At 33.9% G+C, this 27,769-nt stretch overlaps 1 protein-coding gene across 2 annotated transcripts in view; it reads right to left on the bottom strand.

Moving 5' to 3' along the window:
• LOC131688988 (uncharacterized) overlaps nt 1-27,769 on the bottom strand; it is a 134,753-nt gene that overhangs the window by 40,245 nt on the left and 66,739 nt on the right. For both annotated transcript variants that reach the window (XM_058973701.1, XM_058973710.1), the window contains 3 exons: nt 25,436-25,680; nt 24,139-24,835; nt 9,082-9,447 (listed from right to left, as the gene is read on the bottom strand). In XM_058973701.1, the coding sequence (XP_058829684.1) occupies nt 9,082-9,447; nt 24,139-24,835; nt 25,436-25,680 (1,308 nt within the window). The remainder of the gene's footprint in view (nt 1-9,081; nt 9,448-24,138; nt 24,836-25,435; nt 25,681-27,769) is intronic.

A 27,769-nucleotide genomic window follows, 5' to 3' on the forward strand; every position in this document is an offset into this window, starting at 1 on the left:
CAAGAATACAAAATGAGAAAATCAATAAAACTAAATAAAATTTGCAAAATGTTCATGGAATTGAAAATTTCACCAAGATCAAAATTATAAAACGAAATCTAACAAATAAAGCAAAAATTAAATAATGCTTTAATTCAAAATATTTAAAAGAATTCAAACGATCAAAACATCAGCCAATTCTGAAAATTTTTAAAAGGAACTAGAATTTGGAAAATTATTTAGAAATTAAAAATTAAAAAAAAATGCTCGAGAAAAAAACAAAAATTGAAAAAAAGTCTAGGAAATTCAGAATTTTTTAAGAAATTTGAGGCGATTAAAAATTTAAAAACAAATAGTCGAAATGAAATAAAATTATACAAAACTAATTTAAACGGGCGATAATATTAAAAAAATCAAACAGGAATAATAAAAAAATCTAATCGAAAATCAAAACAATTGAAATATTCGAAAAATTTCAAACCCCATAATAAAACTTTTCCAGGAATTAAAAAGAAGGCATTAAAACAATCTAATTTCAGAAAAAAATTAATTTCATGAAAAATTTAAGGAATGTGCAAAATATTACAATTTTTTTTAAATCAAACATGAAAATTATCAAATTATTCAGAAAATTTAAGAAATGGCAAAAAAACTAAAATTAATAATTCTAAAAAAATTCACAAGTTCAAAAATTATACAAATTTTAAATAAATCATGAAAATGAAGACAGAAATATTTTTTTTTGGTTTTTATACGATTCTGCAATTTTTTAAATTTTTCAAATGCTTTGGATTTTCTAAATTTAAATTCAAAAAAATCAAAAAAATCAAAGAACTTGAAGTGTCAGAAATAACAAAATACAGTAAAGACACTATTTTATCAACCTACGATTTTTTCTGCCTCAAACTCAAAAAAATTTCAAAACATTTGGGAGATTAAAATTACAAAAGTAAAAAAAGAAGAAACTACACAATCTTAAAGATCAAAGCATTAAAAAATAGAATAATTAATAATAATTAAAAGTATAAAATAAATCAAAAAATTCAGGAATTCTTAAAAATGAAGGATTTAAAAATAATCTGACAATTGATACATACAAATTTAAAATACTTAAAAATCAAGAACAAAATTCTGGAGAACAAAAAAAACTTTATAAAAGTTAATGAAATAAAATAAACAAAAAATTTAAAAAAAATTACATACATCAGATTAACTACAAAGAATATTCACAAAATCAATAAGTTACAAAACTTCAACAAATTTAGAAATTTGTGAAATTTTAGAATAATTCATAAAGTTTAAAAATAATTAAAAATTCGAAAACCCAAGAAGCTTAAAATACAATAAAAAAATTATTTTAATAAATTTCAAACATTAGAAAAATCGAAAAATTCAAACGAATATAACTTTTCTATATGAAAAAGGTAAAATTCAAGAGGATAGAAAATATAGCATTAACAAAATTCATGAAAAATTTAAGGAAAATGCAATATATTAATTTTTAAAAAAAAATCAAATATGAAAATTATCAAATTATTCAGAAAATTTAAGAAATGGCAAAAAAAACTACAATTAATAATTCTAAAAAATTCACAAGTTTAAAAATCATACAAATTTAAAATAAATCATGAAAATGAAGACAGATTTTTTTTGGTTTTTATGCGATTCTGCAATTTTTTAAATTTTTCAAATGCTTTGAATTTTCTAAATTTAAATTCAAAAAAATCAAAAGAACTTGAAGTTTCAGAAATTACAAGATACAGTAAAGACCATATTTTATCAACCTACGATTTTTTCTGCCTCCAATTTTGTCAGCCTTTCGGGCGTGGTTTTTTTTTCAGCCATTCGAGAACATCCGGTCTCGAGGGACTCGAGTAGATGAACCAAGTCAAACTCGAGCGAATCCTTTCTTGAGCATTTTTGTCTTAAGAATGCAAAAAATTTTAAAATAAGCATTACTATTTTAAATTTGGCACTGGAAGGGAAATTTGTACTAAATTATCAGAAAGAGCGATGGGGCTATGGCTAGGGATTAAAGAAGAATAAATTCGAGCCGCGGTTTATTAAAAAAGAAAAAAGTTTGCCCCGATTTTGCCAATGTCCTTATTTTGTCAGTCTAAAACATACCAAGTCGCTGACAAAAACGAGTCTTCACTGTATCGCTAAAGCCACAATATATTCGAAAAAAATTGCAGGGATTAAAAAAATTTAAGAAAAACGAATTATTCAAAAAATCTCAACAAAGAAATAATATATTTAAGCATTGAAAAAATTAAAGAAATTTAGAAGGTTTAAACAAGAAATATTTTAAAAATAAAGCAAAAAATAGAAATTTATTCAAATAGTCAAAATATTCTAAAAATTCAAAATTTTAAAATTTAGCTTAAAAAAAATTTAAAATTCAACGACAAAACATTTGGGAAATTCAAAAAAAAATAAGAAAATTTGGGAGATTAAAATTACAAAAGTCAAAAAAGAAGAAGCTACACAATTTTAAAGATCAAAGCATTAAAAAATAGAAAAATTAATAATAATTAGAGGTATATAATAAATCAAAAAATTCAGGAAAACTTAAAAATCAAAGATTTAAAAATAATCTGACAATTGATACATAAAAATTTAAAATACTTAAAATCACGAACAAAATTCTGGAGAAGAAAATTTTTTTTATAAAAGTTAATGAAATAAAATGAACAAAAAATTTTAAAAAAATTACATACATTACATTAACAACAAAGAATATAATAAACTTGGAAATTTGTGAAATTTTAAAATAATTAATGAAGATTAAAAATAATTAAAAAATCAAAAACCCAAGAAGCTTAAAATGCAATGAAAAAATTTATTTAAATAAATTCCAAACAGTAGAAAAATCGAAAAATTCAAACGAACATAACTTTTCTATATGAAAAAGGTAAAATTGAAGAACATAGAAAATATAATATCAAAAAATTAAGCAATTTGAAACTACAAAGTTACAAGTCGAAATATTTTAAAATTAGAACTTTATGATCCTTCCCAATTTACAAATTCCTCAAAGCTTTTTTGCAATTGTTTTTCACCCGTATTTACCGAGCCTTTTTATGCGAGTTTTCCAGATAACGCGGTTCCCTTGCGTAGAAAAAAACCTGAGTGTATCTATTATGGTCTTATTTTTCAGATTTCTCAAATTTTGAAACTTTAGTAGTTTGTTTTGTTATTTTCGGTCGTTTTATTTTCGTATCTCTTTTCTTTGTTTTCGTATGTCCGTAATACAAAGGTAAGTTAGTTTTTTTTTAATTTCTTGCATGTATTTTCTTCCTTAATTTTTATTTTAGGATTTTCAAATTTTCTTAGTTTTCTGTTCTATTTTATTCCTTTCTTCTTTACTTTTCAATTTCTTATATTATTTTTTGTCATTTCGTTGTTTTCGTACATTATTATGTTTGTTTTATTTGCTTTTTTATTTTCATATTTTATGATATTCTTTCTATTTTCTAATTATTTTTTTATTTCCTTATTTTTTTAAATTAATTACTTTCTTATTTTCTTTTTCATTTTTATTCATTTCCTTATTTTTTTTCAATTTTTTATAGCTAATTTGACACGGCTCAACCCGAGTAAATTCTCGTAGGTTTAAACACCAGACAGTGCTTTGAAAAGATCATAAATATGATATACGTAGCCAAGTTCACAACCATTGAAATACCATAAAACTGTCTCTACAGCCCATAAATACACTAAGGGTCATCCATAAATGACGTAGCATTTTTTGAGTGATTTTTACCACCTCCGTCCTCTATCGTAGCATTTCGTCACAAACCTTTAAATACCTCCAGGTAATTACGTAGCTTGACGGTAACCCTCCCCTCCTTGTCACGGCAAAAAATAAAAAAACGATGTTAGTTAGATAAAACGGGTGTGATTGTCGTGACATCAGGTCAAACCCTATTCTCCTCTAAAAAAGCTACCTAGCATGGCATGATCCTCTACCCCTGATGTCGTCACACATCATCACAAAATACAAAACTCCCCCCTCCCCCATAAAATGCTACGTCATTAATGGATGGTCCCTAAAATATGGTTTTATATGCTATCTACCGGACCATAGTCGCTGTTAGTCAAGTTCCGGTTGTGAGCCAAACTCTAAGCGCTATCGAATGTCAATGGAACGATGATTACCAGAGCTTGTTCTCGGCTAAAATCGTCTTTCAATCTGGGACCCGATGGCTTCCCCTTAGTACTTTTCATCCTGCTGGAAGTCCGCGAACATATTCCCAGTCCATAAAAAGGGTAATAAGCGAGACGTCAATAATGACCGGGAAATTACTTCAACCAGTGCTGTCTCGAAGTTGTTCGAGCTGATGATTATGGAACCTCTTCAGGCTCACTGCAAGCAGTTCCTAAGTGACGATTGTCAGGCACCCACATTTACTTCTACGTCAGGAGTACCCCTCGGGAAAGTCACTTGGGACCGCTGATGTTTCTGCTTTACTTCAACGACGTTCATCTAGTTCTGAAGATTCCACGCCTATCCTTCGCAGACGATCTCAAGATGTTTTGTTCTCATCCGCTCTAAAGGGCGAACACGAAATTATTGCGACACCGAAAATGTCATGCCAATTTTCTTATAATGTTTAAAATCAAACCAAAATTTTAGGGTAGTTTTATACATATATTTACTTCAAAAATCAAAGGAAAAGTTAATCGATGGAGCCTTGAGTGTAAAATTGAACGCATTTTCGCTTGATGCCCTCCATCAAAGTCTTTACAGTGTCATCCGTTACCAGTTTCTCAGTTTTTTTCCATTTTCTTAACATGTCCTTGTCGTCTTTGACTGTCTTCTTGCTCTTCCGAAGTTCCCGCTTCATCATTACCCAGTACTTCTCCACCGGGAGCAGCTCCGGACAGTTTGGCGGATTCATGTCCTTTAGAACAAAATGGACAGAATTGGCCTCATAGCACTCCAGGACACTTTCAGAATAGTAGCATGATGCCAAATCTGGCCAAAATAGCGGAGCTTCGTCGTGCTGCTGCAAGAACGGTAAAAGGCGCTTCTCGAGGCACTCAGATTGGTTGATCTCGCCATTTACTGTGCCCTTTGTCATGAAAGGCTCACTCCTCAGTCCACAAGAGCAGATGGCCTGCCAAATGAGATATTTGGAGGCGAACTTCGACATTTTCTTCTTCTTAAATTTCAATAGCAGCCTATGCGAGCGTTATACCGTTCATTTGAAACTAAGTTTGAGCAATTTGGTTCAGCCATCTCTGAGAAAAGTGAGTGACTTTAGAAAATACATACACACGCACATACACACACACACATACAGACATTTGCTGATCTCGGTGAACTGAGTCGAATGGGATATGACACACGGCCCTCCGGGCCGGGATTAGGTTGACCATTTTCAGAGTGATTGCATATCCTTTCTATATGAGAAAGGCAAAAAGGCCAAACATGTTTTTAGAGGGTAGATTTCTTCAAAACAGTCGTAGAATATTATGTATTGAATAACTTCGCCTGAACCGAGAAGCGAATGATTCTGCTTTTCTTAACGATTTTAAACATAATTAGCATCGAATGGCGTAGGTGGTGAAATTGCACTGGGGTAAAACTTTATTATGGATCGACTCAACGAAGAGATGGTCTTATGGGACAATTCGAAAATTCAATAGCAATGGGACAATGGCATTTCCGCTTTTCGCAAGTGAACAAAGTGACGCGAAAGGAGATTTTATTGTACGGCCTACTATAGCAGCGAAGCGATTTTCTGGTGTCTGAACTGAGCAAGAAGAAAAGCTAGCCAATGTTTTTCTTGTTTGTTCACTCACGCTTTTTTGATTTTGTTAATTTTTACTTGCTTTTTATACATTATTATTTCCTTTCATTCTAATTTTATAACTTTGTTTTGCCACAAAATGTCACATTTTGTCACGTCCTTCCCTCCAAATGTAACATAATTTATGAATGGTTCATAACTTATCTTATTTTTTTGCTTTCTTATACACTTTCCTTATGTTTTGAAACTCCTACTTTCGTTTTTCTAATTTTTCTAATCATTTCTTAATTTGTTTTTTGCCGATTTTTTATTTTTTTCCAGGTTTTATTTTCATTTTATGTATTTTTTTCTTATTTCGTTTTTTTTTAATTTTATATATTCTTAATTTTCATTTTCTTATTTTCCTACAATTAAATTTCACTAATCTCTTAGTTTGTGGTTTAATTATATTCCGAATATCAGTTTTTCTTAGTTTCTTATTTTCTTTTCTGCTAATAATAAAATTCTTTTTTTTTCTTATATTATTTCCCCATCCATTATGCATCCCTTAAAAAATATGCCAAAATAATATTATCAATTTTATTTATTTTGTACTGGAAGAGGGATCTTTGGAAAATTTATATAAAATAATCAGAAAAGATTATGAAACTATGTTTAGATGCTAGAATATAATATTTTGACAGCTTCAGTTTATTAAAAATAAAGAGAAAAAATGTGTCGCGATTTTGTCAATATCAACATTTTGTCTGCCTAAAACACACCAGGGGGTTAAAAAAGCGGGTCACTAAATTTTCATTTTCGGTTTTTCATATCTTCTGTTACAAAATAACAATTGTATTTTTGAAGCTCTTTTTTAACTGACTTCCCTATATTACTATTTCTAAATTTTCTAGTTTGTGATTTTCTTATCTTCGAATTATCACACGTACTTAGTTTTTTTCATTTCTCTCATATAATTATTCTCCCATATTTTTTTATTCCATTAATTTACAATTTTCGAATTTTCTCTTTTATTTTCTTATGTTATTATTTTTTTACCTTCCGAGTTTCTTATATTCTTATTTTGCTTATTTCCGTTTTTTCTCTCGATTTTCTTTTTCTTATTTACTTGGTTACCTTCTAAATCTGCTAACCTTTTTATTTTCTTTTTCTCTTATTTTCATGTTCTAGTTTTTTCTTTGTGTATTTAATCGCAAAATTTTTTGCAAATTTGATCATCTAATTTTCTCTTTTTCTTAGTTTCGATTTCTTGTATTGTTTTATCGTCATATAAATTTTTTATGTCAAATTTTCTTTTTTTTATCATCGCATTTTCCTTTTTTCTATTTTTTTTTATTGCCCATCAATTTTTTTTTAACTCGCAGTATTTTGCGACTTTCTACAAATCCAACCCAGGGAAGCAAAATAGAAATACAGAGGTCAGGATTTCTAATTCTTTAATTTCACATTTTATCAGAATCAACTTTTCTCAGTTATTTTTTTGTTTTGTCCTTTTACGCTTGGTGCTGATTTGGCTTTGTTCTATTACTTTTTCTTATTTTATTCGTAATTTCCTTTAATTTAAATAACTTTGATAATATTTATTAGTGTGCATATATCTTCTCAAAACTTCTCTTACTTTTTCGTAACCTAGTTTTGTTATATTCTCAATTGATATTTTTCATCATTTCTCATTTTATTATTTTCTTTTCTTTTCTAGTATTATTTTCTTAGTTTTTCTGGTGTTCCTAATTGCTTGTCTCGATTTTGCATTTTTATAGTTTTAATTATTCTGTTAACGTATTTTCTCATATTATTATTGTCCTCGCATTTTTCAACATTTCGCCTCTCTTATATATTTTTTTCCAGTGTTTTTTGCAACTTTCTTCTTTTGTTTTTGTATTATCCAATTTTGTTTATTTTCAGTTTATAATAATTTTCTTATTTAATCCATTTTTCTCATTCCATTATTGTTACTTTTTTTACTGCTGTAACTAATGTAATTCTCTCAACAATAATTTCTTCCTTTTTCATTTTAACATTTATTTTAGTTTTTTGTATTCTTATTTCATAACTCTCTATATTTTCTGATTTTATGCCTATGTATTCTTCGATTTACATATTTTTCCATTTTTCTTAAATTCCTATTTTGCTATACTAAAAATCATCAATGAATGATGATTTTTAGTATGTTTCAAATTTCCTACTTTTAGTTTTCTCAATTCAGATAGCATAGTCATAGTCCCAGTGCCCTAGGTGTGCCAAGTCAGGCTTCCTATTTCTAGTGTCTAGAGTGTGGAGTCCTCAATCCTGAGTCCCAAGACAAAAGTACAACGTCCATAGACCGAAGAGCAAAATACAGAGCTCAGAATCAAATTCCTTATGTCCTGAGATTAACATCCAGAGCTCTGCATTTTGTGTTCTGAATCCGCAGCTCAGATATACGCGTTTAATTTTCGGAATCCAAGGGTTGAAATTTTTTAGTTTGAAATCCAAAGTCCATTATTACGTGGACCTTTCTCCGTATATCCCATTCCATTTTCCTTATTACCAAATGATAGCCACTAATGTCCATCCTATAGCCTATGGTCATGATGATTTTATTTATTTTTCGTTGAAACGACCTTTTCGATCGCTTCTGCGAACCAGGATCCTAAGGTAAGACGATTGAAAAAAAGCAATCGGGCTCCGTTTAACCGGATGTGCTCTCGTTTTCAACCAGCCTACTAGTGAACGCAATCACCCCCAAAAACAAAGCTCTTATAGAAACGAATTCAAAACCCTTCTCGTAGCTCAGTACCAAAGCGCATGGTTGGACGTAAATGGACCAACCGCGCGAGTCTTACCTCCGACGGAGTGCCGGTATCAAACCAAGCATTCCATTCCTAACGAGGTCTAGTATGACATTTTTTTGAATACGTTTTTTAGTTCCCGTTTAAAATGGGTCTCTAGAAAAAGTTGGTTTGAATTGAAAATCATCCTAACAAAACATTACCCAGCTACTGAGGTTAGTTTGAACATAGTGTGTACGAACTGAACAAAGGAAGGATCATCTTCCCTTCAAATGAAAAGAATTTACTTCTCCGTCTTGCACTGTTCCGCCCTGATATGCTTGCTTGTTGTTTTTAATCCACGATGCATTGTTTGTCAGTTGATTGATTCCTTTCTTCCATTTCCCCTTTTGGAACGTTTTTCAGACACACAAGGATTGTTATCAAAATCCTGAAGGTTCATTACTGTAACCGGCGGTTTGCCAGCTCCAACGAATAAGAATCAAAGCTTGGCTGAATGCCACAGCCTACTAGATTATTAACTGCTCAGTCATAGTACCGAAATGGAAAGAAGAAAAAATCAAACCACTCACCATTCTGCTTAAAGATTGCCTCACAGGCATCATCCGCATCCAGATGGTTCGGCAAACTGCCGCAAAACTTGTTCCGATCATGTGGAGCAATTCCGCCATTTAAGGTAGCCGCCACCGAGGGATGTCCGTTGGGACAACCACCGACGCCACCGCCGCCGCCGCCTCCATTCGGGTGACACACAAGCATAGTGCTGCTGCCATCATCCAAATTGTTGACCAGACCGGTAAAGTCATCTCCCGGAGTCGTCAGATCCGGTGGTACGTTGGATTTTATTCCACCGATTAGGTTGTTGTTGTTGCTGGTGTTGTTGTTGTTGATGTAGTGGTACTGGTACGATTGGGGGGTCTGATCCGATTTGAGGTTATCTGTAAAATTGAACAAGAGAGTTTTGGTTAATCGAGGTAGGCTATTTTTGTTTTTTTTTTCAAAAGCAGTTGGCGGTTTGTGAAATTCGAAATATTTTTTGTACAGTAGGAAAAATTAAATTAGTTTTGGAATTTGCCTTTCGACTTGGTCTCATCAGAATCCGACACTAACTTAGTGACAGGACTAGCGGTTTGCTCAAAAACACAAATTGTGTTTTCGATTTTGGAGCTAGTTTTTGTGCTAGTGCGCTAGCTTAGTCCTGTCACTAAGTTAGTGTCAGATTCTGATGAGACCAAGTCGAAACGCTAATTCCATAACTAATTTAGTTTCAATACAGTTATATAATTTTTAAAGTTGACGATTTGTGAAATCCATCGTTCCCGACACAATTGTGATGGACAGGTGTGACACTAACAACCGAGGGAAACGCCACAAAACTTCACACAACTAGACGTTAGTAAAACCACTGACTACTCATTTAGATTGTTTCATTCCTAATAATTTAATAAGTCAACAAGTACGAAACCAAAGAGGAAACACATTTCACATCGTTTCGCCGGAAATGTTTGAACTTCTTGCGTGACATTATCTCTGCTGCAGCTGCTAGACCAACTACCCTGCGGGTACCTCTTCCCCTGGAATGATAACTGTGAGAGAGAGTTGAGTGAAAAATTTCCGGAAATTAACATGGTAATCGTATGCAGATTTCACCATCACCAGTGGGGAAAAGCCGAGCTACACTTCTGTTGTCGTCAGCTCGTTAGTTGTGTGTTGTTCCTTATTTTGTGTTTGCGAAAGTGCCCTCGAAGCTATACAGAGGAAGTAGTCTCTGGGTGTGCAAACGAGAACTTAACATAATTGAAAACAACGGTTAACGAGCGTGGAAATTTATGATGGCAAATGTGTGTGTGTGTGTATGTGTGGCGACTGTGGGGTGTTTTCTTTGTTCCCGGGGGAAATTTTTTAAAGAGGAGAAAAAACAGTCTCGCGTCCTACATGCCATTTGCGGCTGCTGGAAGTTCCGGAAACTTTTAATGTTGTCACCAGTAGTAGCTTTATCCTATTAAACAAATCATTTTTTCGCAAGACTTATTTATAATTCTCAGTTTTCATTCCTCATTTTTCAACTAATATTATTTTTTCTCATTTTGTTCATTTTTGCTTTTCTTTTGACTCTATTTCCGCTCATTTTTTATGGTTGATGACTTCTTCTTTCCCTTTAATGCATCCTTAACATGTTTCAGCTTCTTTTAGTTTATTTCGTTTTCCATTATTTCAATTTTTATTTTTTTATTTATCCTGCTTTCATTTTACTTATTATTTTTAAAACTGTTTTCTTATTCGTTAAGTTATTTTAAACATTCATTCCTTCTTTAACGTCTGTCTTGGTTTATTGTTTACCTCCGCTTTCAATTTTTTTCGTCATTTTTATTTGTCCCGTGTCGGTGTTTCGTGGTTTCTTGCTTTGTTTCTATTGCTTACCATTCTCAGTTTCACTTTTTTTGCCTTGATTTTTTCGCCTTTTTACTTGACGTTCTACATTTTATTTTTTGCAATGCTCGTTTCTCTATTCAAAAATTTTTTTTTGTGTTTTCAGGTATTATTTCACTTCTCCCATTTCTCCTTTTTACCTTTTTCTGTTTTTTCCCTTTTCTTTTCCACTTTTGACCTTTTTTTATAACAACTAGCCTTCTCTACTTCCGTTTCTTATTTTCCGTTTTCATTTATTCCTATCTTTTCCATGACTTTGTTACGGTCTCTCTTCTTTCGATTTACATAGTTTTTTTTTTATTTTCTTGGTTTCAACCTGTCCGCTTTCTCGTTTGTCAACGTTTTTCTTTTCTTGTTCTCACTTTTCATCCTTCTTTTTACTGTTTCTCTTTTCCATATTTCCAACATTTCTACCAAATCATTTTTTGCAATTTCTTCACATGGTTTATCGCGTTTATACTAGCTTTCTTTATACTAGCTTTGACGATTTTTAGGGGCGTGGTACTTCGAATATCGAATATCCTCGGCGAGCCGATCTACTTCTTCGTTACCACGGATGCCACCAGTGACCAGTCAAGGGCGTTTTCGTAGCTGGTTTCCAATTTTCGGAATCCATAGTCGTTGCGATTTCTCGAGGAAGCTTGCCGAGTCAAACAGGATAAGCAATTCATTTTACAAACCAATTTTGAGCATCGATTTAATCGCACGGGGCTCCGTGGAAGGAAGCACTGCACTCCTATCAACGGTTAAGGGTTTTCGCTGATCCAATGGTATGGTATCGCGCACTTAGATCCATCGGTATAGATAACCGTGACACGACGGAACTGATTGGCCAGCAGATCCTGCAAGGCAGGTCTCATTACTGTGGAGGGATCTCCTAATTGCTTTGCATCTTTTCACATCCCAGACAATACGTGGTTTGGATGAATGCCACTAACGGTTGTCGAGACATGTCCACCCAGCGATGCATACCTCTATAAGATTTGATTGGAAGCTCGTTTCCGGTGCCGTAGACAAGACATGATGTGGTAGTAGCTGCACCGATACGCAGTATCGAAGTTCGTTACTCGCGTGGAATTGTAGCACCGATCAATCTCATAATTCACAGGTAGATTTCACCAGTTTCAGTGTTGTTTACCGTCAGTGTCCGATCGTAAGGTGATACCGATTACCTTCAACTGGTTCGTTTTCGGTACGGCTACCCGGTCAATGCAGATGTTTGTGCTGGGTTCCCTCCGGGCATTGGAGCTTCCGTAGAAGATACTGGATTTTGCTGCTGAAATTTGGAAAAGCGAACATTTTCACCCGCCTGTTCACAGTTTTCAACGCTACTTGCCGATTACGGTATACAGATTGCACCTTCGGATTGGCTGAATTGCTGTAAGGAAAAACGTTAGTTTTGAGGAACGCCTTTTTGTAGTCCCACGTTAACTCGGAATGTTCTGTCGGCAAGGAAACTGTTCAGTAATTGGATACTCGCCCACCGATATTTTATTTTCCGGATGCTACACCATTCGTTGTGTAACATGTCGCGGTTAGCTCTGAACACTTGTTTCCTTTTGTCGCGCCGTCTGTTTGCCTCTAACTCGGTGGTTAGTCTCCTTTTCACGATACGATCGAATACTTTCGCTATGCATTTCATTGGCGTGATGGGCTGGAAAGCGGCAAACCTGAACTCCGACCAATTTAGTGTCGGAATCGGCCGACTATCTGGGAAAATATTAATGCACCACACTCTATTAAGCAGTTTTGGGGTACTTGTAGCATCGAATACCCTACGGAATTCGAAGGGACGCTGCGTTCTTTATCGGGTGCCCAGAGTCCTCGACAGTTTCTGGTAGGATATTCGCACGCTCTTTCGGCTTGTACTTTTTGAAACGATGAGAAGTAGTTGAAGGCCACCGATATCCACTTAATGTTTAACTAGTTCTGCTACTTCTTCCGCTTTGTCCGTGTAACCGTCGGATCGTTTAATTACAGGTTTGTGGTGCTGTCACTTTACCCTCAGAGCATTTACCGTTCGTCTCATTTTGGCTGTTCGTAGATATTTTCCCGTCGAATCCCTTCGACAGTTCACAATCAGCGTCATTCACTGCTTTGCAGCTTTTTGGAACATTTCGAGTGTCAACTTTATTTAAATCCGCTACTTGTTTTAATAATCGAAGCAATTTTCGACGCTATTTAACAGCCATTTTCACTTCCGGACCCCACCATGGTACCGATTTAAGAGAGACTCGGTCAGACGTTCGAGGTATGCTAATTATTGGTGCTACCAGTAACCGTTCCACTAACTCATCTGCTTCGATTTCGTCGTCGTCTGATTTGATGCTGGCAGCCGTTAACCGTTCATACGTCTATGCTTGGCCATAGATCCATCTTTTCTGTCAGCAGGTAGCCTCTTTTTTTGGTTCCACTTTAACTCTTTATTTCTAACACATATTGTTTCCTTTCTACTTATCCATTTTATTTGTTTCGTTTTCTTAATTACTTTGCTCTTCAGTCATATCACTTTCCAACTGCATTTATATCCTTTTTCGTTATAGCTTATCCCATGCTTCTTTTCATTCTACTTGCTTTTTTGTATGCTTTAATTTCTTGTTTTTCTTTCTTTTTCAATTTCAATTTTTTGTTTAGCTTACCTTTTTATCTATTTTCCGTTCCACCTACCGCTTCTCAATTACATTCTTTCGTTTTATCCTTTCTGCTTATTTCTTGTTAACACTCCTTTTAGCCTTCTAGTTTCTGTCCATTTTTCGTGTACTTCTTTTTCATTTTCTCTTCTTTTCCATTTTGATCATTTCCTATAAATACAAAACATAAGGTAATTTAAGAAAATAATAGAAAAAAATAAGTTTGAAGATGAAATTAAAAGAACCTTCAGATCGGATGACATTGCGTATATTGTAAGACAATCTATGACCATGGTGGATTGGATAGGATACAACTTCCCTTTTATTCGAAACAATTTTTAAAGACATTGAGCCCCCCCCCCATTTTATTTGGTTCGCCTTTTACGGTCTTATTGAACAAAAAAAAATCCAATCGAAAATGGTCCATGAAGTAAAAAGCTAGCTGACTACTTCAGTCGGGCATCATGCTTGTAAGCTTCGGACAAATCCATCAACCGTTCGTCGAAAATGCTGTCGTTTCTGTAGTGCGAATAAATCGATTCGTGGAAAATAAATTTACATAAGCGCCGCGCCACAGTCAGATTTTGATCTTCTCGCGGAACAATAGCACAAACAAATGGTGCAAAAGACGAAACAAGCTAATTTATTTGAAATCGTCTTTTCGCTCGGTTTTTTAAAAGGGAACACGAACGACCGACCGAAAGAAAGTGACAAATTACGTCTCCCGAAGGAGCGGTACTTAATTCTGTTTTATCTCGAAACAAAAGCTCCGGCATTCACTGCTGTTGGTGGAGGGGTGTGGAAGAGAAAATTCGCAATCAATTCCACCTTCCGCATGGCTGGACTTATTACAAATCTAGACTGAATGCCACACGCAATATTGGCCCAAATTTAGGCAACCCCCGTAATCGGCTACGACTGTGCGAGAGAGGTTGATGAAGGGGCGGAGGAGGAAGGGCTGTCTTCGTCACTTTGTTAGCAATTTATGTGAGAGCAGGGGATGAGGTTCAATAGAAACGAAATCCCTCCTTCCCTTACCACCACCACCGCCGCCGGCTCAGAATCCGATTGGAATCTGCTGCCAAAGTGGAAAATGGTTACTTTCGGAAGCTTTATTTGCTCGTTAACCATTATACCGCCGCTTATCCGGGTCCGTTGCTGAAAAGAAAAGCGAGGATCAAACGAAGACGAAGAAGATGGGCTTCGTTGTGTATTTCCGTCGTCATCGGTTAGCCGGCAGGATAATTGTTAAAAGGAACTCTGTTCGACCCGATCCGTTCGCGAAATTGAGAATCATCTTAATTTGCTATCAGGTGACGGGTCGTTTGGCTTTTAGCTGACCGAAAAGTGTGCGAACAGATGAAAGGAATGTTTGCGCCTTCCGGGCAGATGACCCCATCACAATTCACAGTTTTTAATTAAATTTACAGCCAATCGAAAGGGCTGAAGTATCTTTAAGTAAGGCACAAACCACCACGTGTTTCCATCGTTTAGGTTGCATTTGATGGAGGCGATGGAATAAAAATGAACCACGCTTGGAAGCAATTTAATCCACGTTCTAATCCTTTTCAGTTCGTAGCGAAACCAGCTGGTTCTACTGCTTAATTCCACCTCAGGATAACCTTATTCCCAAAAGGGTAGCCGTCCCAGCCGGAGGCGGTTCCATCTCAGTTTTAATATTAATCCTTTAATTTCGATTTAACTCCTGTAATTTACGATCCGCCACGATCATTACGTTCCCCGGCAGAGTAGAGCAGCTTCGTGCCGGAATTTAATAACTACACTATTGCAACTTCACTCGATGGAAACATTCGAAATGCTAACTCTATACAAAAGCTGTTCGTGCATTCGATTTTGCGAAATTTTCTCACGCTTTCCCCCCCAAGGCCATGACACAATGAAACAGAACGGTTGTTTAGTCAAACCTGAAAGCTAGTTTCTGGGCTGGAATTCGTAGTCAAACTCGAGTAGCAGCAGGCGCGGACTGTGAAGGAACGTTCGTTTCATGTTCAAAGTGGGGTGAGACACTTACCCACCGCACCACACCACATCGTAGTGATGCGCCACCTGCCGACGACAGCTGTTTCGTCGTGATCAAGGCGAATCGTAGCACGTCACACGCGGGGTGGGTGGTTGTTTGTAAACTGTCCCCGCGTAATTTAATTACAATGTTATTTATCTTGACTCGGTGTGACGCGGATAGGGTTTCAGGTACAATGGCAACGATTTGCCGATGGCAATTACAGGCAAGTCAAAAAGGGCCGGGATAGGTTTCTTCGAGGAGGAGGAGGTGCGCAGGTGGAGGAAATGTGCCTCCGTTTTTGGTTCGTTTGATGACTATTCGTACAGGTTGTAATCGAATGAAACTTTTGACGTTTTGCTTCGCGTTGAATATTCATAGCCGGCGCTGATCCGAATAACAAATTCAAATATGAAGGGTGGCGAATTTAAATTGGTTGAACAAGATTAACTTTGATGTCAATTTGCGTCAGTTTTGTTATATGTTGGAGTTTTATCGGGAATTATATCCAAATATTAATAACACCAATTTTGCTTACCATTACTTGAATTTTTTTTCGAGAAAGTTTATAGCAGTACAAAAGTGGACAGTAGCATATGATTTTCGAATTTATTACAAAATAAATGGAAGCAACGAAAAGTTATCAAATGAGAAAAAAATCAGAAAACGAAGACAAAAAATGAAAAGTTCAGCGTAAAATCAGAGAAAGAATTTTTTTATCAAATCGGTCAAATCGAAATGGGAATATGACAGTTGCGAGAACAAGTAAAAGATTAGTACTGGAGCATAAATGTAAAGTGGAAGGCTGAATTCAAAAAAATGAAACAAAATAGCACATAAGAAAACTAAAACATTAAGAAATTAACATAATGAAATATAGTGAAGTGAGTTAAAACAGATTAAAGAACCATATAAAGAGCAGGATAAATTATTAGATATAAAAATAAAGGAAAATAGCGTCATAAAATTGAAAAAATAAAAATAAATAAAACATAATAAAGAAGGGACTGAAAAAATGTAAAAATAATGAAGGAGAAAGAAGGAAAATAAAGGATGAGAAATGAACATTAGTAAATTCTAGATGAGCTCTGAGAATGATAACTTATCTACCTATCTCGTCACGTTTTGTTGTACTAACAATTTATTTTAAGTTATTAACACATCTAGAAGGCTTCTACGGCGTACCGATTTTACTGTACTGGTCCTCAAAACTTCAATATACTACAATACATTGCGTAAAACATCTAAGTGCAATTACAAAATTTCCTGCGTTCTTCAAATCATTCTTAAGTTCAAATTTTGAGACTTTAAACCTAAAATAGATCTTGTTCGAAGTCCTACATAATTTCAAAACACGAACTGCTAGACGTTCTAGGAAGGAAAACAAATTAACAGTTTTACCGATTAAAGAGAAACTCGGTCAGATGTTCGAGTAACACTAATTGCTGCTGCTAACAGCAGCAGCTCCACGAACTCATCTACTTCGATTTCGACATCCAACGTCATCCGGGTTTTTGACCGCCAGAAAATCCGTATCTGCTGATACATCTTTGTAATGTCGGCAGTGAATACGACCTGGTGTTTCCGAAATCGAAATAAAATACTGAAAATGTCGCTCTGCAATGTTGCTCCAAATTTTAAGACATCGTTCAATGACTTTTCAGCTCGGGATGCGTCGAAAACGACTCGAACTTTGGTTGTTGATCTCGATGGGCGCAGAATGGTTTGATGCGGTAGATAATACACACCTTGGGTAACATCATCGGATTCACTCACCTCTTGGCAATATCCCAACTGTATATATTCGTCGATAAATTGACAGGACTGTTGTTTCAACTCTGGGTCTTTCCTGAACCTTTGCTCCAATGAAAGGAAGTCCTCTTTTTTCTTGGTTTGTGGTCATTTTCTTCTATTTTTTTCGGTTCCGTGTTGACTCTTTTCCCCTAACATATATTGCTTCCTTGGTAATCTTCCATTTTATTAGTTTCGCTTTCTTCATTACTTTGTTTTTCAGTTGTTTGTCATTTCACTTTTCAACTGCATTTTTCACTATTGCCTTTGCGTCTGTTCTGTTTTGTTTTTCTGTTTAATTTCTTTCTTATTCAATTTCAATTTTTTCTGCAGCTTACCTTTTTCGATTTTTCATTTCACCTACCGCTTTTCAATTGCATTCTTTCTTTTTCATCCTTTCTGGTTATTTCTTGTTGACATTCCTTTTAGTCTTCTAGTTTCTGTATCCATTTTCCGAGTTCTCCTCTTTTTGTTCACTTATTTTCCATTCCCTTCATTTCCTATAAATACAAAACATAAGGTATTTTGAGAAAATAACATAAAATGATGAATTTAAAGTAAGGTGGAGTTAAAAGATCCTGGTAGTTGTCCAGCCAGCAGCGACAAACACTGCATGATGAAATCGCTCGATTTTTTTAAAGCTTGCGACACTACGAGGGGATTTAGCATATATATATATATATATATATATATATATATATATATATATATATATATATATATATATATATATATATATATATATATATATATATATATATATATATATATATATATATATATATATATATTGCTTAGGCTACTGAAAATCAGTGGACAAATGTTCAATATACTGAACAGTTTCCATGTCGCCAGAATTATCCGAGTTAACGTGGGACTAGAGAACGGCATCCCTAAAGGGTTAGTATTGATCGGACGCGATCGCAACACATCTCAGAAATGCATCAATGACATCGACATCATGACTTCTATCGGGAGAAATGTACGCATCACACAATAGAAACTTCTTGCCCTGCAGAGTGGAAGTTGCACACAGACATGCTCAAAGCAGCGGTCGGTAACAGTATCCAATTATAGAGCAAATATTTTCTTCCGATAAAGCGCGAAAGAAAATCAAGGAAAAAAGACAACAGAAAAACAAAATTGGAAAAAAAACGAATAAAGCAAGACATAACAAGGAAAACACAATAGAAAAAGAAAAAGAAGTAGTAGAAAGCAGTCAAAAGTTAGAAAGAAAAACGAATATAAAAAAATAAAATAGGATGTGGGAAGGACGCGTACAATGAGAAAATGAAGAAAGCAAATTGAAATCGAACGAATGTATGGGAAAAAATTAATCAGAACAAATAGCAAGAAAATAAAATAAGCAAACTAAAAACAAAAAAAGCGCAACGGGGATGAGCATTTAAAAAAATTGGAAAGGATAATGAAACGAAGGTTAAAAATAGCAGAAAACCAAAAAAATGAAACAGTAAAAAAACCCGAAATAGAAAAAAGTGGAAAGAAGATGACGAGAAAAATAAAGATAGAAAAACTGTAAAATGTTTAAGAAAAAAAGACACATGGAAAAAGGTACAGCATATTAAAATAGTAAACATGTCAAAAACAAGATAAAAATAACAATAGTCGAAATATTCGACAACAAGCCGGGAGTAAACAGAAGAAGATAAAGAGGAGAACAAAAAAAAACAACACAAGAGAAAGGATAAAAACAATAAAAAATGCAATTCTGAAAAGAGAAAAAAACGAAAAAGCAAAGAGAAAAACTAAATTAAATTAAAAAATAAAGAATATGATACAAATATGTACAAAAAAAGAAGGAATATGAATAGTAACAGGCATAGAAAGAAATCAAAGTTGGGATGAATGCGTAAAAACGAAACTAATCAGAAACAGGATAGAAATAAAGGGTGAACACGAGAGAAAAGATAGAAGCACAATAATAGAACAATAAAAAAAGCGAAAATGAAAAAAATATGACAAGAACAACAATAATGTCAATCAAATAAAATGCAAAGCGGATAAAAAAGAAAAAAATAGGAATACATTTACGGAAAAGGAGAAATTGTAACATGACAAATATGAAAACACCAAACCAACCCAAAAAATAGATTGATACAAAGAACGATGAAATAACAATATAAAAAGACAAACGAGAAGGCCAAGGAAAAAATTAAGAAGATAGAAGGCGGATATCAAAATAGAGTAGAGAAATATAGATTAGAACAAAAAGAAATAAAACAGGAAGAAGAAATTATTAAAAGGAAAAGAATGGAATAGTCAAGAAGAAAAAAAAGAAAACAAGATCCGTGACAAGAAAACAAATACACGAGAAACTGAATGGGAAGATAATAAGGGAAACAACAAAAGGTCAAGAGAGAGATAGAAAAGCACAAAGAAAACGAAAAAGTAAAATGTAAAAAAGGAGAAAAGTAGGAACGAGTAAAAGAAAAGTTACACAGGAAAATAAGGCAAAAATGGGAAGAGGCAGAAAACAGATCACATATAAGCAAAAACTACCAATAAGTCGAAAAACCGCAAAAAGGGAAAAGGAAAGCTGAAAACTGGTGAAAACGAAATACGACAGGAAAAATAATAACAGTTAATATAAAAAATATGTGAAATGGAAACAGTAATTGTTTAAAAAGAACAAGAAACTAAACAAAAAAAAGGAAAAGAAACGGAGAAAGAAATAACGATGAAAATGCTAAAAGAGATATAAACAAAATAAAAAATAAATCAAACATGGAAAATAAAAATAAAATCAAAGAAGGACAAACGAATAGTACATACGGAAAAACATAATAGAAGACTAAAATGTTGCAGAAGAAAAATTAAGGCAGTAGAATATGCGTATACAACCGATAAAAGGAAAACGTATACATATTTAAAAAATCGATGGGAAAAGAATAAAATCTATAAGAAAACATGAAAATGTAATTATCTAGTAGAAAAACAAGAACGAGATATATGAAAAAAAAGAAAATAGTGAAGAAAAAAGTAAAAGAATAAAACCAAAGAAAAATATAGCACAGGAAAGATACCAAAAAAGAGTGAAATAAGAAGTCGGAACGGAAAATTAAGAAAAAGCGGCTGAAATATTAAAGAAAATGTAAAGGAACAAAAAGTCAACCATTTGAAGAAAAAAAAGAAAAGAAAAAGGATATAAATAAAAAGATAAAACAGAGAAAAAAATTAAAAAAAGGAAAAACTAAATTGAAAAATAAAGAAGAAGCGTAAGAATATCGAATGGAGAAAATGAGAAAACGCAACGCGTATAAAGAAAGGAGGATATAGGTGAAAGTCACAAAACAGTGAAAAACAAAGAAAAAAGCGAAAAATTATAAGTAAAAAGAAGCACGAAAAAATGGATAAAAACCGACGAAGCGGAATAGAATAAATATATTGAGATGACAGAAGTATAAATCAAAAAGGTTACACGGTAGAAGAAATATTAAATGTAAAAGGGAAAGTCAACGTTCAGAAAAAAAAGAAAAGAGAATTAAAGAAAAGTAATATTACGATGAGTCAAATAAATGGAATAAAATAAAAAACGGAAAAAAAAATTACAAAAATAAAATGAGAAAAGGCATAATTAAAAAAGACAGAAATGCGAAACAAACAAATAGAAAGTGTTAAAGTTATATGAGAAAAACAAGGAAAAAAGAAAAAGGGGAAACATTCAAAAAAAGAAAACGTAAAAATAAGTTAAAAGAAAAAAAACAGGCAAACAAAAGTTTAAAAAAAACAAGATATGAATGAAAAAATAGATAAAAACAAATGAAAATATATAATTACCAAAAAGAGTAACACGCAAAGTCGAAAACCAACAAGATGCCTGGAAAAAGGAAAAGACCTTGTTTTATGGAAAAACAAAGAACATGGAAAAAATGTTATAAGAAAACTAGTAGGAAAATGCAAAAAAAAAAATAACAGTAAAATGAATTAGGAAATAGAAAAATAAATAATGAGATAAGAGAAATCCAAATAAGGAAGAAAATGAAAAAAAACTAATACAGGAAATGAAAAGTGTGAAAATAAAAAAAGAGCATGAAAAAAACATAAAAAAGAGAAGACAAAGAATTAACCAAAAAAAAAAAAATAAGCACGGAAGATAGTACACAAACATTAAAAAAATATATCTAAATATAGACGAAGAAAAACACAACTAATAAAATAAAATCATGTAAGAGCAATGAAAAAAAAAAATAAAGTAAAATCCGAAAATGTTGAACGGGAAAACGAATATAAAATGGAGAAAAAAGGTAATGAGAAAGTACAAAAAGTGAATAGGAAGTTAATGAAAGCTACGGGGAAAAATAAACAGAAGAAACATCAAAAAACAAAACGGAAAGATAAAATAGAAAAAGGAGAATTAAAAAAGTGAGAGAATAAGGAAATAAAGGAATAAAAATAATATTTAAGCTAAGGTTAATTGAAGCCAGAAAAAAGGAGATAGAAGGAGAAAAGAGAAAAAGGCCAAACTAAACAGTACAAACCGAAGGGCAAAAGTAGTATGAAAAAGGAAAAGAAAAACAAGGAAAAAACAAAACACGGTTAAAAAAGAAAAGAAAAATACAGACGAAAAACCGACAGAATAAAAAGAAAATTAAAAAAGGCAAACAAAAAAAGAAAAAAATGAAATAAAAATAAAAGAAAGGATAACAGGAAAACAAATTTAAAAATAATCGAAAGAGAAAAAAATAAGAAAGGCGTAAACAGATTATAATGGAAAAAGGAAAAATGAGAAGATAAGAATAAAAAAAATGTGAAACGAAAGAAAAAGAAAACAAGATAAAGATGAAAACGAATGTTGAATAGTTGCTAATGAAAAATTAAAAATATTAACTACAAGTAAGAGAACAAAACGTTTCTGTGAGAGAGAGAAAATGATAAAGCAAAAGAAATAAAAAATGAAACAAATACAAGAAAAGGTAAATTATAAGGAAGAATCGAAAAGGAAGTTAATAAGCTTAAAATTGTGAATAGAAGAAAATAAAGAAGTAGAAGAATAAATGAACAGAAAAAAGCATAAAGGGGCAAAAAAGGAATTAAAGTGAAGAAAATTGATAAATTACAAGACAATATATAGGAGCGGCGTACATGTAAAACAAATAATAAAATTGAGAGCGAAAACATGACAAATTAATTTCATAGAGAAATAGAAAAAACCGTAAGACTAAAAAGGAACGAAAAAGTGAATATAAAATTTAGAGCTGGACCAAAATATCAAACAAGTGTAGACTTAAAATCATTAAAGAAAATAGTCGGAAAAAATAAAAACAGAAGAAAAAATACGATAGCATACGAGTAAAAATCAAAAAAATAAAAAAAAAATGGAAATATAGAAAATTGAAAATGGATATTTTGAAAGCGCAATACTAAAAAAGACAACAAGGGAAAATGATGAAAAAAGGAGGTAAAAAGAAAACGCAAAACAAACAAGTAACAAAAAGCAACAAACAAGTAACAAAAAGCAAAACTAAACAAAAAACTAATAAAAAACAAAATTAAACGAAAAAACGACAAACTAGAAAAAAACAAAGGATAAATAAAGAGCAATATAGCTAAACAAATAAAAAAAATAAATTGAAAAAAAAGGCTAAATGAGAAAATAAAGGAAAGATAGAAAAAAATACTGGACAAGGAGATACAGGATATTAAGAGTAATGAAAAAAGAGAAGAAAACTGGAGATAGAAAAACCGTAAATAAAACAAATATGAACTTCAAAACTGAATAAGAAAAAAACGGAAAAAGCTAGTGAAAAATACAAAAAAGGAAAACCGAAAAAAGATAAACATATCAACAAAAAAACAGAAATGATACTAAAACACAAATAGGAAAAGCAAATTTGACAGAGATGATAAGAAAAAGAAAACAGAGAGATTAGGGAGTTGACAAAGAAGAAGATAGAATGAACGGAAAGCAAGAAATCCGATTACTTAGTTATTTGTAAATGTTAAATTAGTTGGATAGTTTTTAGAAACAAGCTCTTCACTTAAGAATTCCTATTTTTTAAACTCTTTAAACCTGGAGCACCAATGGCGATGCGCGCAGAGAAAATAAGTTGACGATACTATAACACATCGTGTTTAAATTTCCAACAAAATTTGCAGAAATTTAAATAATCGGAAACAGGTGAGCCGAATCGAATTCCCCGAATCACCATCTCCACCCCCCTTCGAAAAAAGTTTGTACGAACATTCACCCACCCATCGCATCGCGGGCGATGTTTAGCTTCTGTTTCCACGCTAACAAACTTAAGCGATGTAATTAAATTACAGTTTCGCAATTTCCGGTTTTTTTTTGGCTCCCAATCCACTGGTGTAAGTTGGAATCAAAATCATTCCCTTTTTTGAACGAAATCGACAAAATTGAATTACATCAATTCGACACCATGTTCCGTGATCGGACGCGCCGAGCCGGATAGGAAAACTTTTCCCCTTCGACTCGTCACCCACACAGAGCTGACTGGCTGACTGACCGAAAAAGTTTGATTCGATTTTTTATTGGTTTGTCTCATCCCTATCGTCGAAAAATTCCCCAATTTTCGCATAATCAAGATATCCCAGAAGGATAAAAACTTTCCCCAACACGGACCAACTGACTGAATTAGTCCAAACATTGAGATTTCAAACGTCAAAACTTTTGAAAGTATCGCTCCGAGGGGAGCAGTCCAATTTCCAACATCGAGCCAAATTAGCCCTCACTCACTCACTGCCTACCCGGTCGAATCGAAAATGACCGAAAAACTTACCAGTTGATTGTGCCCGCCGGCCCGTCAATCCTTTCTCGTGATGCCGGGACACATTGGATCCCATCCTAGCAGCAGCAGCGACTCGTAGGTGGCTGCTACTTTCAGCGTACCGACGAACCACACCACCACTATTAATCCCAGTAGGCCTAATTAAATTCTCTTCGTCGTCGTCGTCGTCATCGGCTTCATCATCACAACCCGGACCAACGTCGGCGACCGGTGGTACTAAATCGCAATCACTTCCCGGGTGGTCCAATGGAATCGGAGACGATGTGGGGCGTTGGTGATGGTCGTCTGAAATCAGATCGGTAAAGCTTATGCACTTAATTTCGTTTCCACTGGACTTGGCCTGTTCGTCGTCGTCGTTGTCGTATTCGTCTTCCACCAGCCGAGCAGCGAACTGGGCATGATAATTGCCACTATGGCAAGCGGTGTCCCGATGGCAGCGGAGCTTTTTGCTGGGTACTTCACTACCCGAGTCCTGGCGGGTTGGTGGTGGTAGCGATGATGAAATGGCACATTTGTTTTCACCACCAATGCTGTTACTGTTGCTGCTGTTGGTGGTGGTGGTGGTGGCCGAGGAATTGCTATCACTTCGAGTCTGCTTTTTGGTAGTTTTGCTGTTCTTTTTACAATTATTGGTGTTACTTCCGCCGCTTCGGAGCGACGCCAGACGCTGGACTAATTTGAGGAGGACCTGTGGGATGAAAAAAGGGAAAATTACGGGATTAGAATATGTTTACTCGATTTTAGTTGCAATCCAGTACGGAATTGTAATTTCTAGTCTAGTCTACACATACACAGCCAATACATGTAGGGATCCTGGAAAATTTCAGCTGCACGCCTACAATTTTTCTTGTCAGTATTAATGTTTGTGGTACATATGATATGTGACACAATCATTAAAGCGGCCAGGCCTGCGTATTCAAAATTATACGGCAATTGAATTATTCATTCAACGAACTATTTCAAACCTTAAATAAGGAAGAAACGTGGACAACTATACCGACCGTTTCAATTTGATAAATCTTTGGAAGTGACTTGGCTAAGAGGGTTAATATCAGCCTAGTTATAGCGCCTTTACTTGCTCTAATCGATTTGTAATTTATAAAGTAAACAACTGATTCTATCTCTTGTTAGTAAGGCGTATTCTAACTTTTTTATGATCCTAAATCCTGAGGCTATTACACACCGTTACTGTTAGTGTCTCTAATTTTTATTACTACCATTCCACATTCTAAATGTTAATTCTCGAACCACGAACCATTTGAAAAAGGAAATCAATCCTCAAACTTACCTGATCAGTTGCTGCAACGGTTCCGGCCAAAAATGACGACGAACCCGACCGACTAGTTTCGGCACAGCGGTTTTTCCTATCTTTTCTGCTAGTCGACTTGTACCATCCGGTGATGGAACAGGGGTTACGCTTTGGACCGCCGTTCTTGTTGCCACCGTTGGAACGGGTGTCCGTAAAGGAAGGCCCGGAATCGCCGGCTATCGCTGGCGTCTGCTGCCAGTCACTGTCGGCGATGATTTGATCACCTGGAAAGAAGAAGGAAAAGTTTTATCAAAATGTGTCAGTTGATAGCATCAGTAAGAAACATTCGACAGAATTAGAAAAAAAAAGTTCGTTGAGAGTTGTCCTACTGGAGCTGTAGAGCTAGGGTGTCGGAAGGGCTCCCCGTCAGAATCACTCACTACAATTACAGACGAGACGGAAAATGTCACCCACTGAAACACTGATATGGGCCAATTGCACGCTTCTGAATGTGATATTCATTGTACGGTTCAGATATGTGTGGGCGTAGAGACTTCGCGATCGCGTGTATCATCGCGAAGAATTCGAGCGATTGTACGTTATAATCGTGTCCATTCACGTATTCGCGTGTGTACTTGGATCCCGTGCGAACCAACAAAATGATTTTTAATTTTCTGTGTACGCACAGTTTTTTTTTGTCAAAATCACCACGCAACCTATTAATTACGCCTAAATCGTTGGATTTTATCCGTTTTTGCCTGTTGAAAAGTTAGAATTTTTAAGACTAGCGAATTTTATCAAAAATTACCAAGGATCTTTTCTGGGACGACATGCATCTTGACAAGACGAACAACTTTCTGGAGCATGTTGAAGCTTTATATGCGATATTTTAAAACTTACGTTGAAAACAAGTTTTTAAGGGGTCATTCACAAACAATGGTCAATAACTTTGAATGTACTATGAATAGAGATTTTTGCAGCTTGTAAATTTCAAATCCAAAAAGGTTCACTTGATTACCAATGTGTTTTAATGTTGGCAAGTTCTAGGGAGTTTGTGTTATCGCGAAGGCCATGAGCGGTTGTATGTTTGGAATGAGAAATTATGAGTTGATATGAGAAAATATGCAATTAATTGTATAAGTGAGTATTAGTATGCATCAAATTTAAGGTAAAGCAAAAAAGAAAAGATACTTACATACCAAATAAAGATAAAAAATATACGAAGGGATTAAGTAGAAGCATAAAAATTGACCGATATTATTTTTGCAAACATGAGATTGGAAAAGCAAATTAATAAAAGTACAACAAAAGAAGACTAGTGATGTACAGTGAAGACCCGATTTTATCAGTGTCCGATTTTGTCTACCCCCGATCTTATCAGCTTTTTGACTCGATATTATCAGCCTTATATGAAAATTGATAGATGGTAGTTTGATGGGCTCTAGCAGACGAATCAAGTTGAATTCTTGAGCATATTTTTTTTTTTAATTTTTTAGACTTTAGGAAAATTTAAACAGAATAATTAGAAAAGGATATATCTAGGGACCAAAGAAGAATAAGAGCTTCGGTTTTTTAAAAAGAAAGAAAAATATATGTCCCGATTTTGTCAATGTCCCAAGTTTTATCAGCCTAAAATTCATCAAAGGGCTAATAAAAACGGGTCTTCACTGTATTACTTCAACCGTTGTGTTTATTGTCTTCTTTCTTTTTCTTTCCCAGTAATTATTTTTTGCTTTATCTCATTTATATCCGTTAGGAAAACAATTTTCGTTAGCGCCTACAGAATATGCAATCTGGAGGCTTTAGGCTTGAAACCACTCAGTATAATCGCAGAGACATTTTTTGGTAAACCAGAATCAGTTATCCTAGACAAGCACTATTTGTAATCAGATATTTTAACTCATTTTCATTAACGTGTACATTTTTTGACACACACACACAAATGCTTAATAAAAAAATTCACATTTTAGAACAAGCCTTTTAAACGAGTATAAACACACAAAAACGTAACGCGAAGCAGAACACAGAATGTTAGTGAAGACTAAGTTCTAACGATGGCACAGCCCCAAAAAAAAGGCAAATTTAGTACAAAATTCAGAACAAATTTAGTTGCCAGATTGAGAATAAGCTTTAATACCGTTTTGCAAAGTAACTTTAAAATAGGCATATTTTAGAACAAATCTTATCAACTTTTAGCATAAATGTACGATTTTTAGTACAATTTGAGTGTCAATGTTTGAACATTTTGGTACACATTTTTTGTTTTAAATTTAACTAAGTTTGCCACAAATTTTATGCTTTTTTTGGTTTAAATTCTACCATTTTAGTACAAATTTTAGTACAAATTTCGGTACTATGTTTACATCTTTTGGC

The sequence above is a fragment of the Topomyia yanbarensis genome, chromosome 1 (genome assembly GCF_030247195.1).
Source record: "Topomyia yanbarensis strain Yona2022 chromosome 1, ASM3024719v1, whole genome shotgun sequence".
Classification (NCBI taxonomy): Eukaryota; Metazoa; Arthropoda; class Insecta; order Diptera; family Culicidae; genus Topomyia; species Topomyia yanbarensis.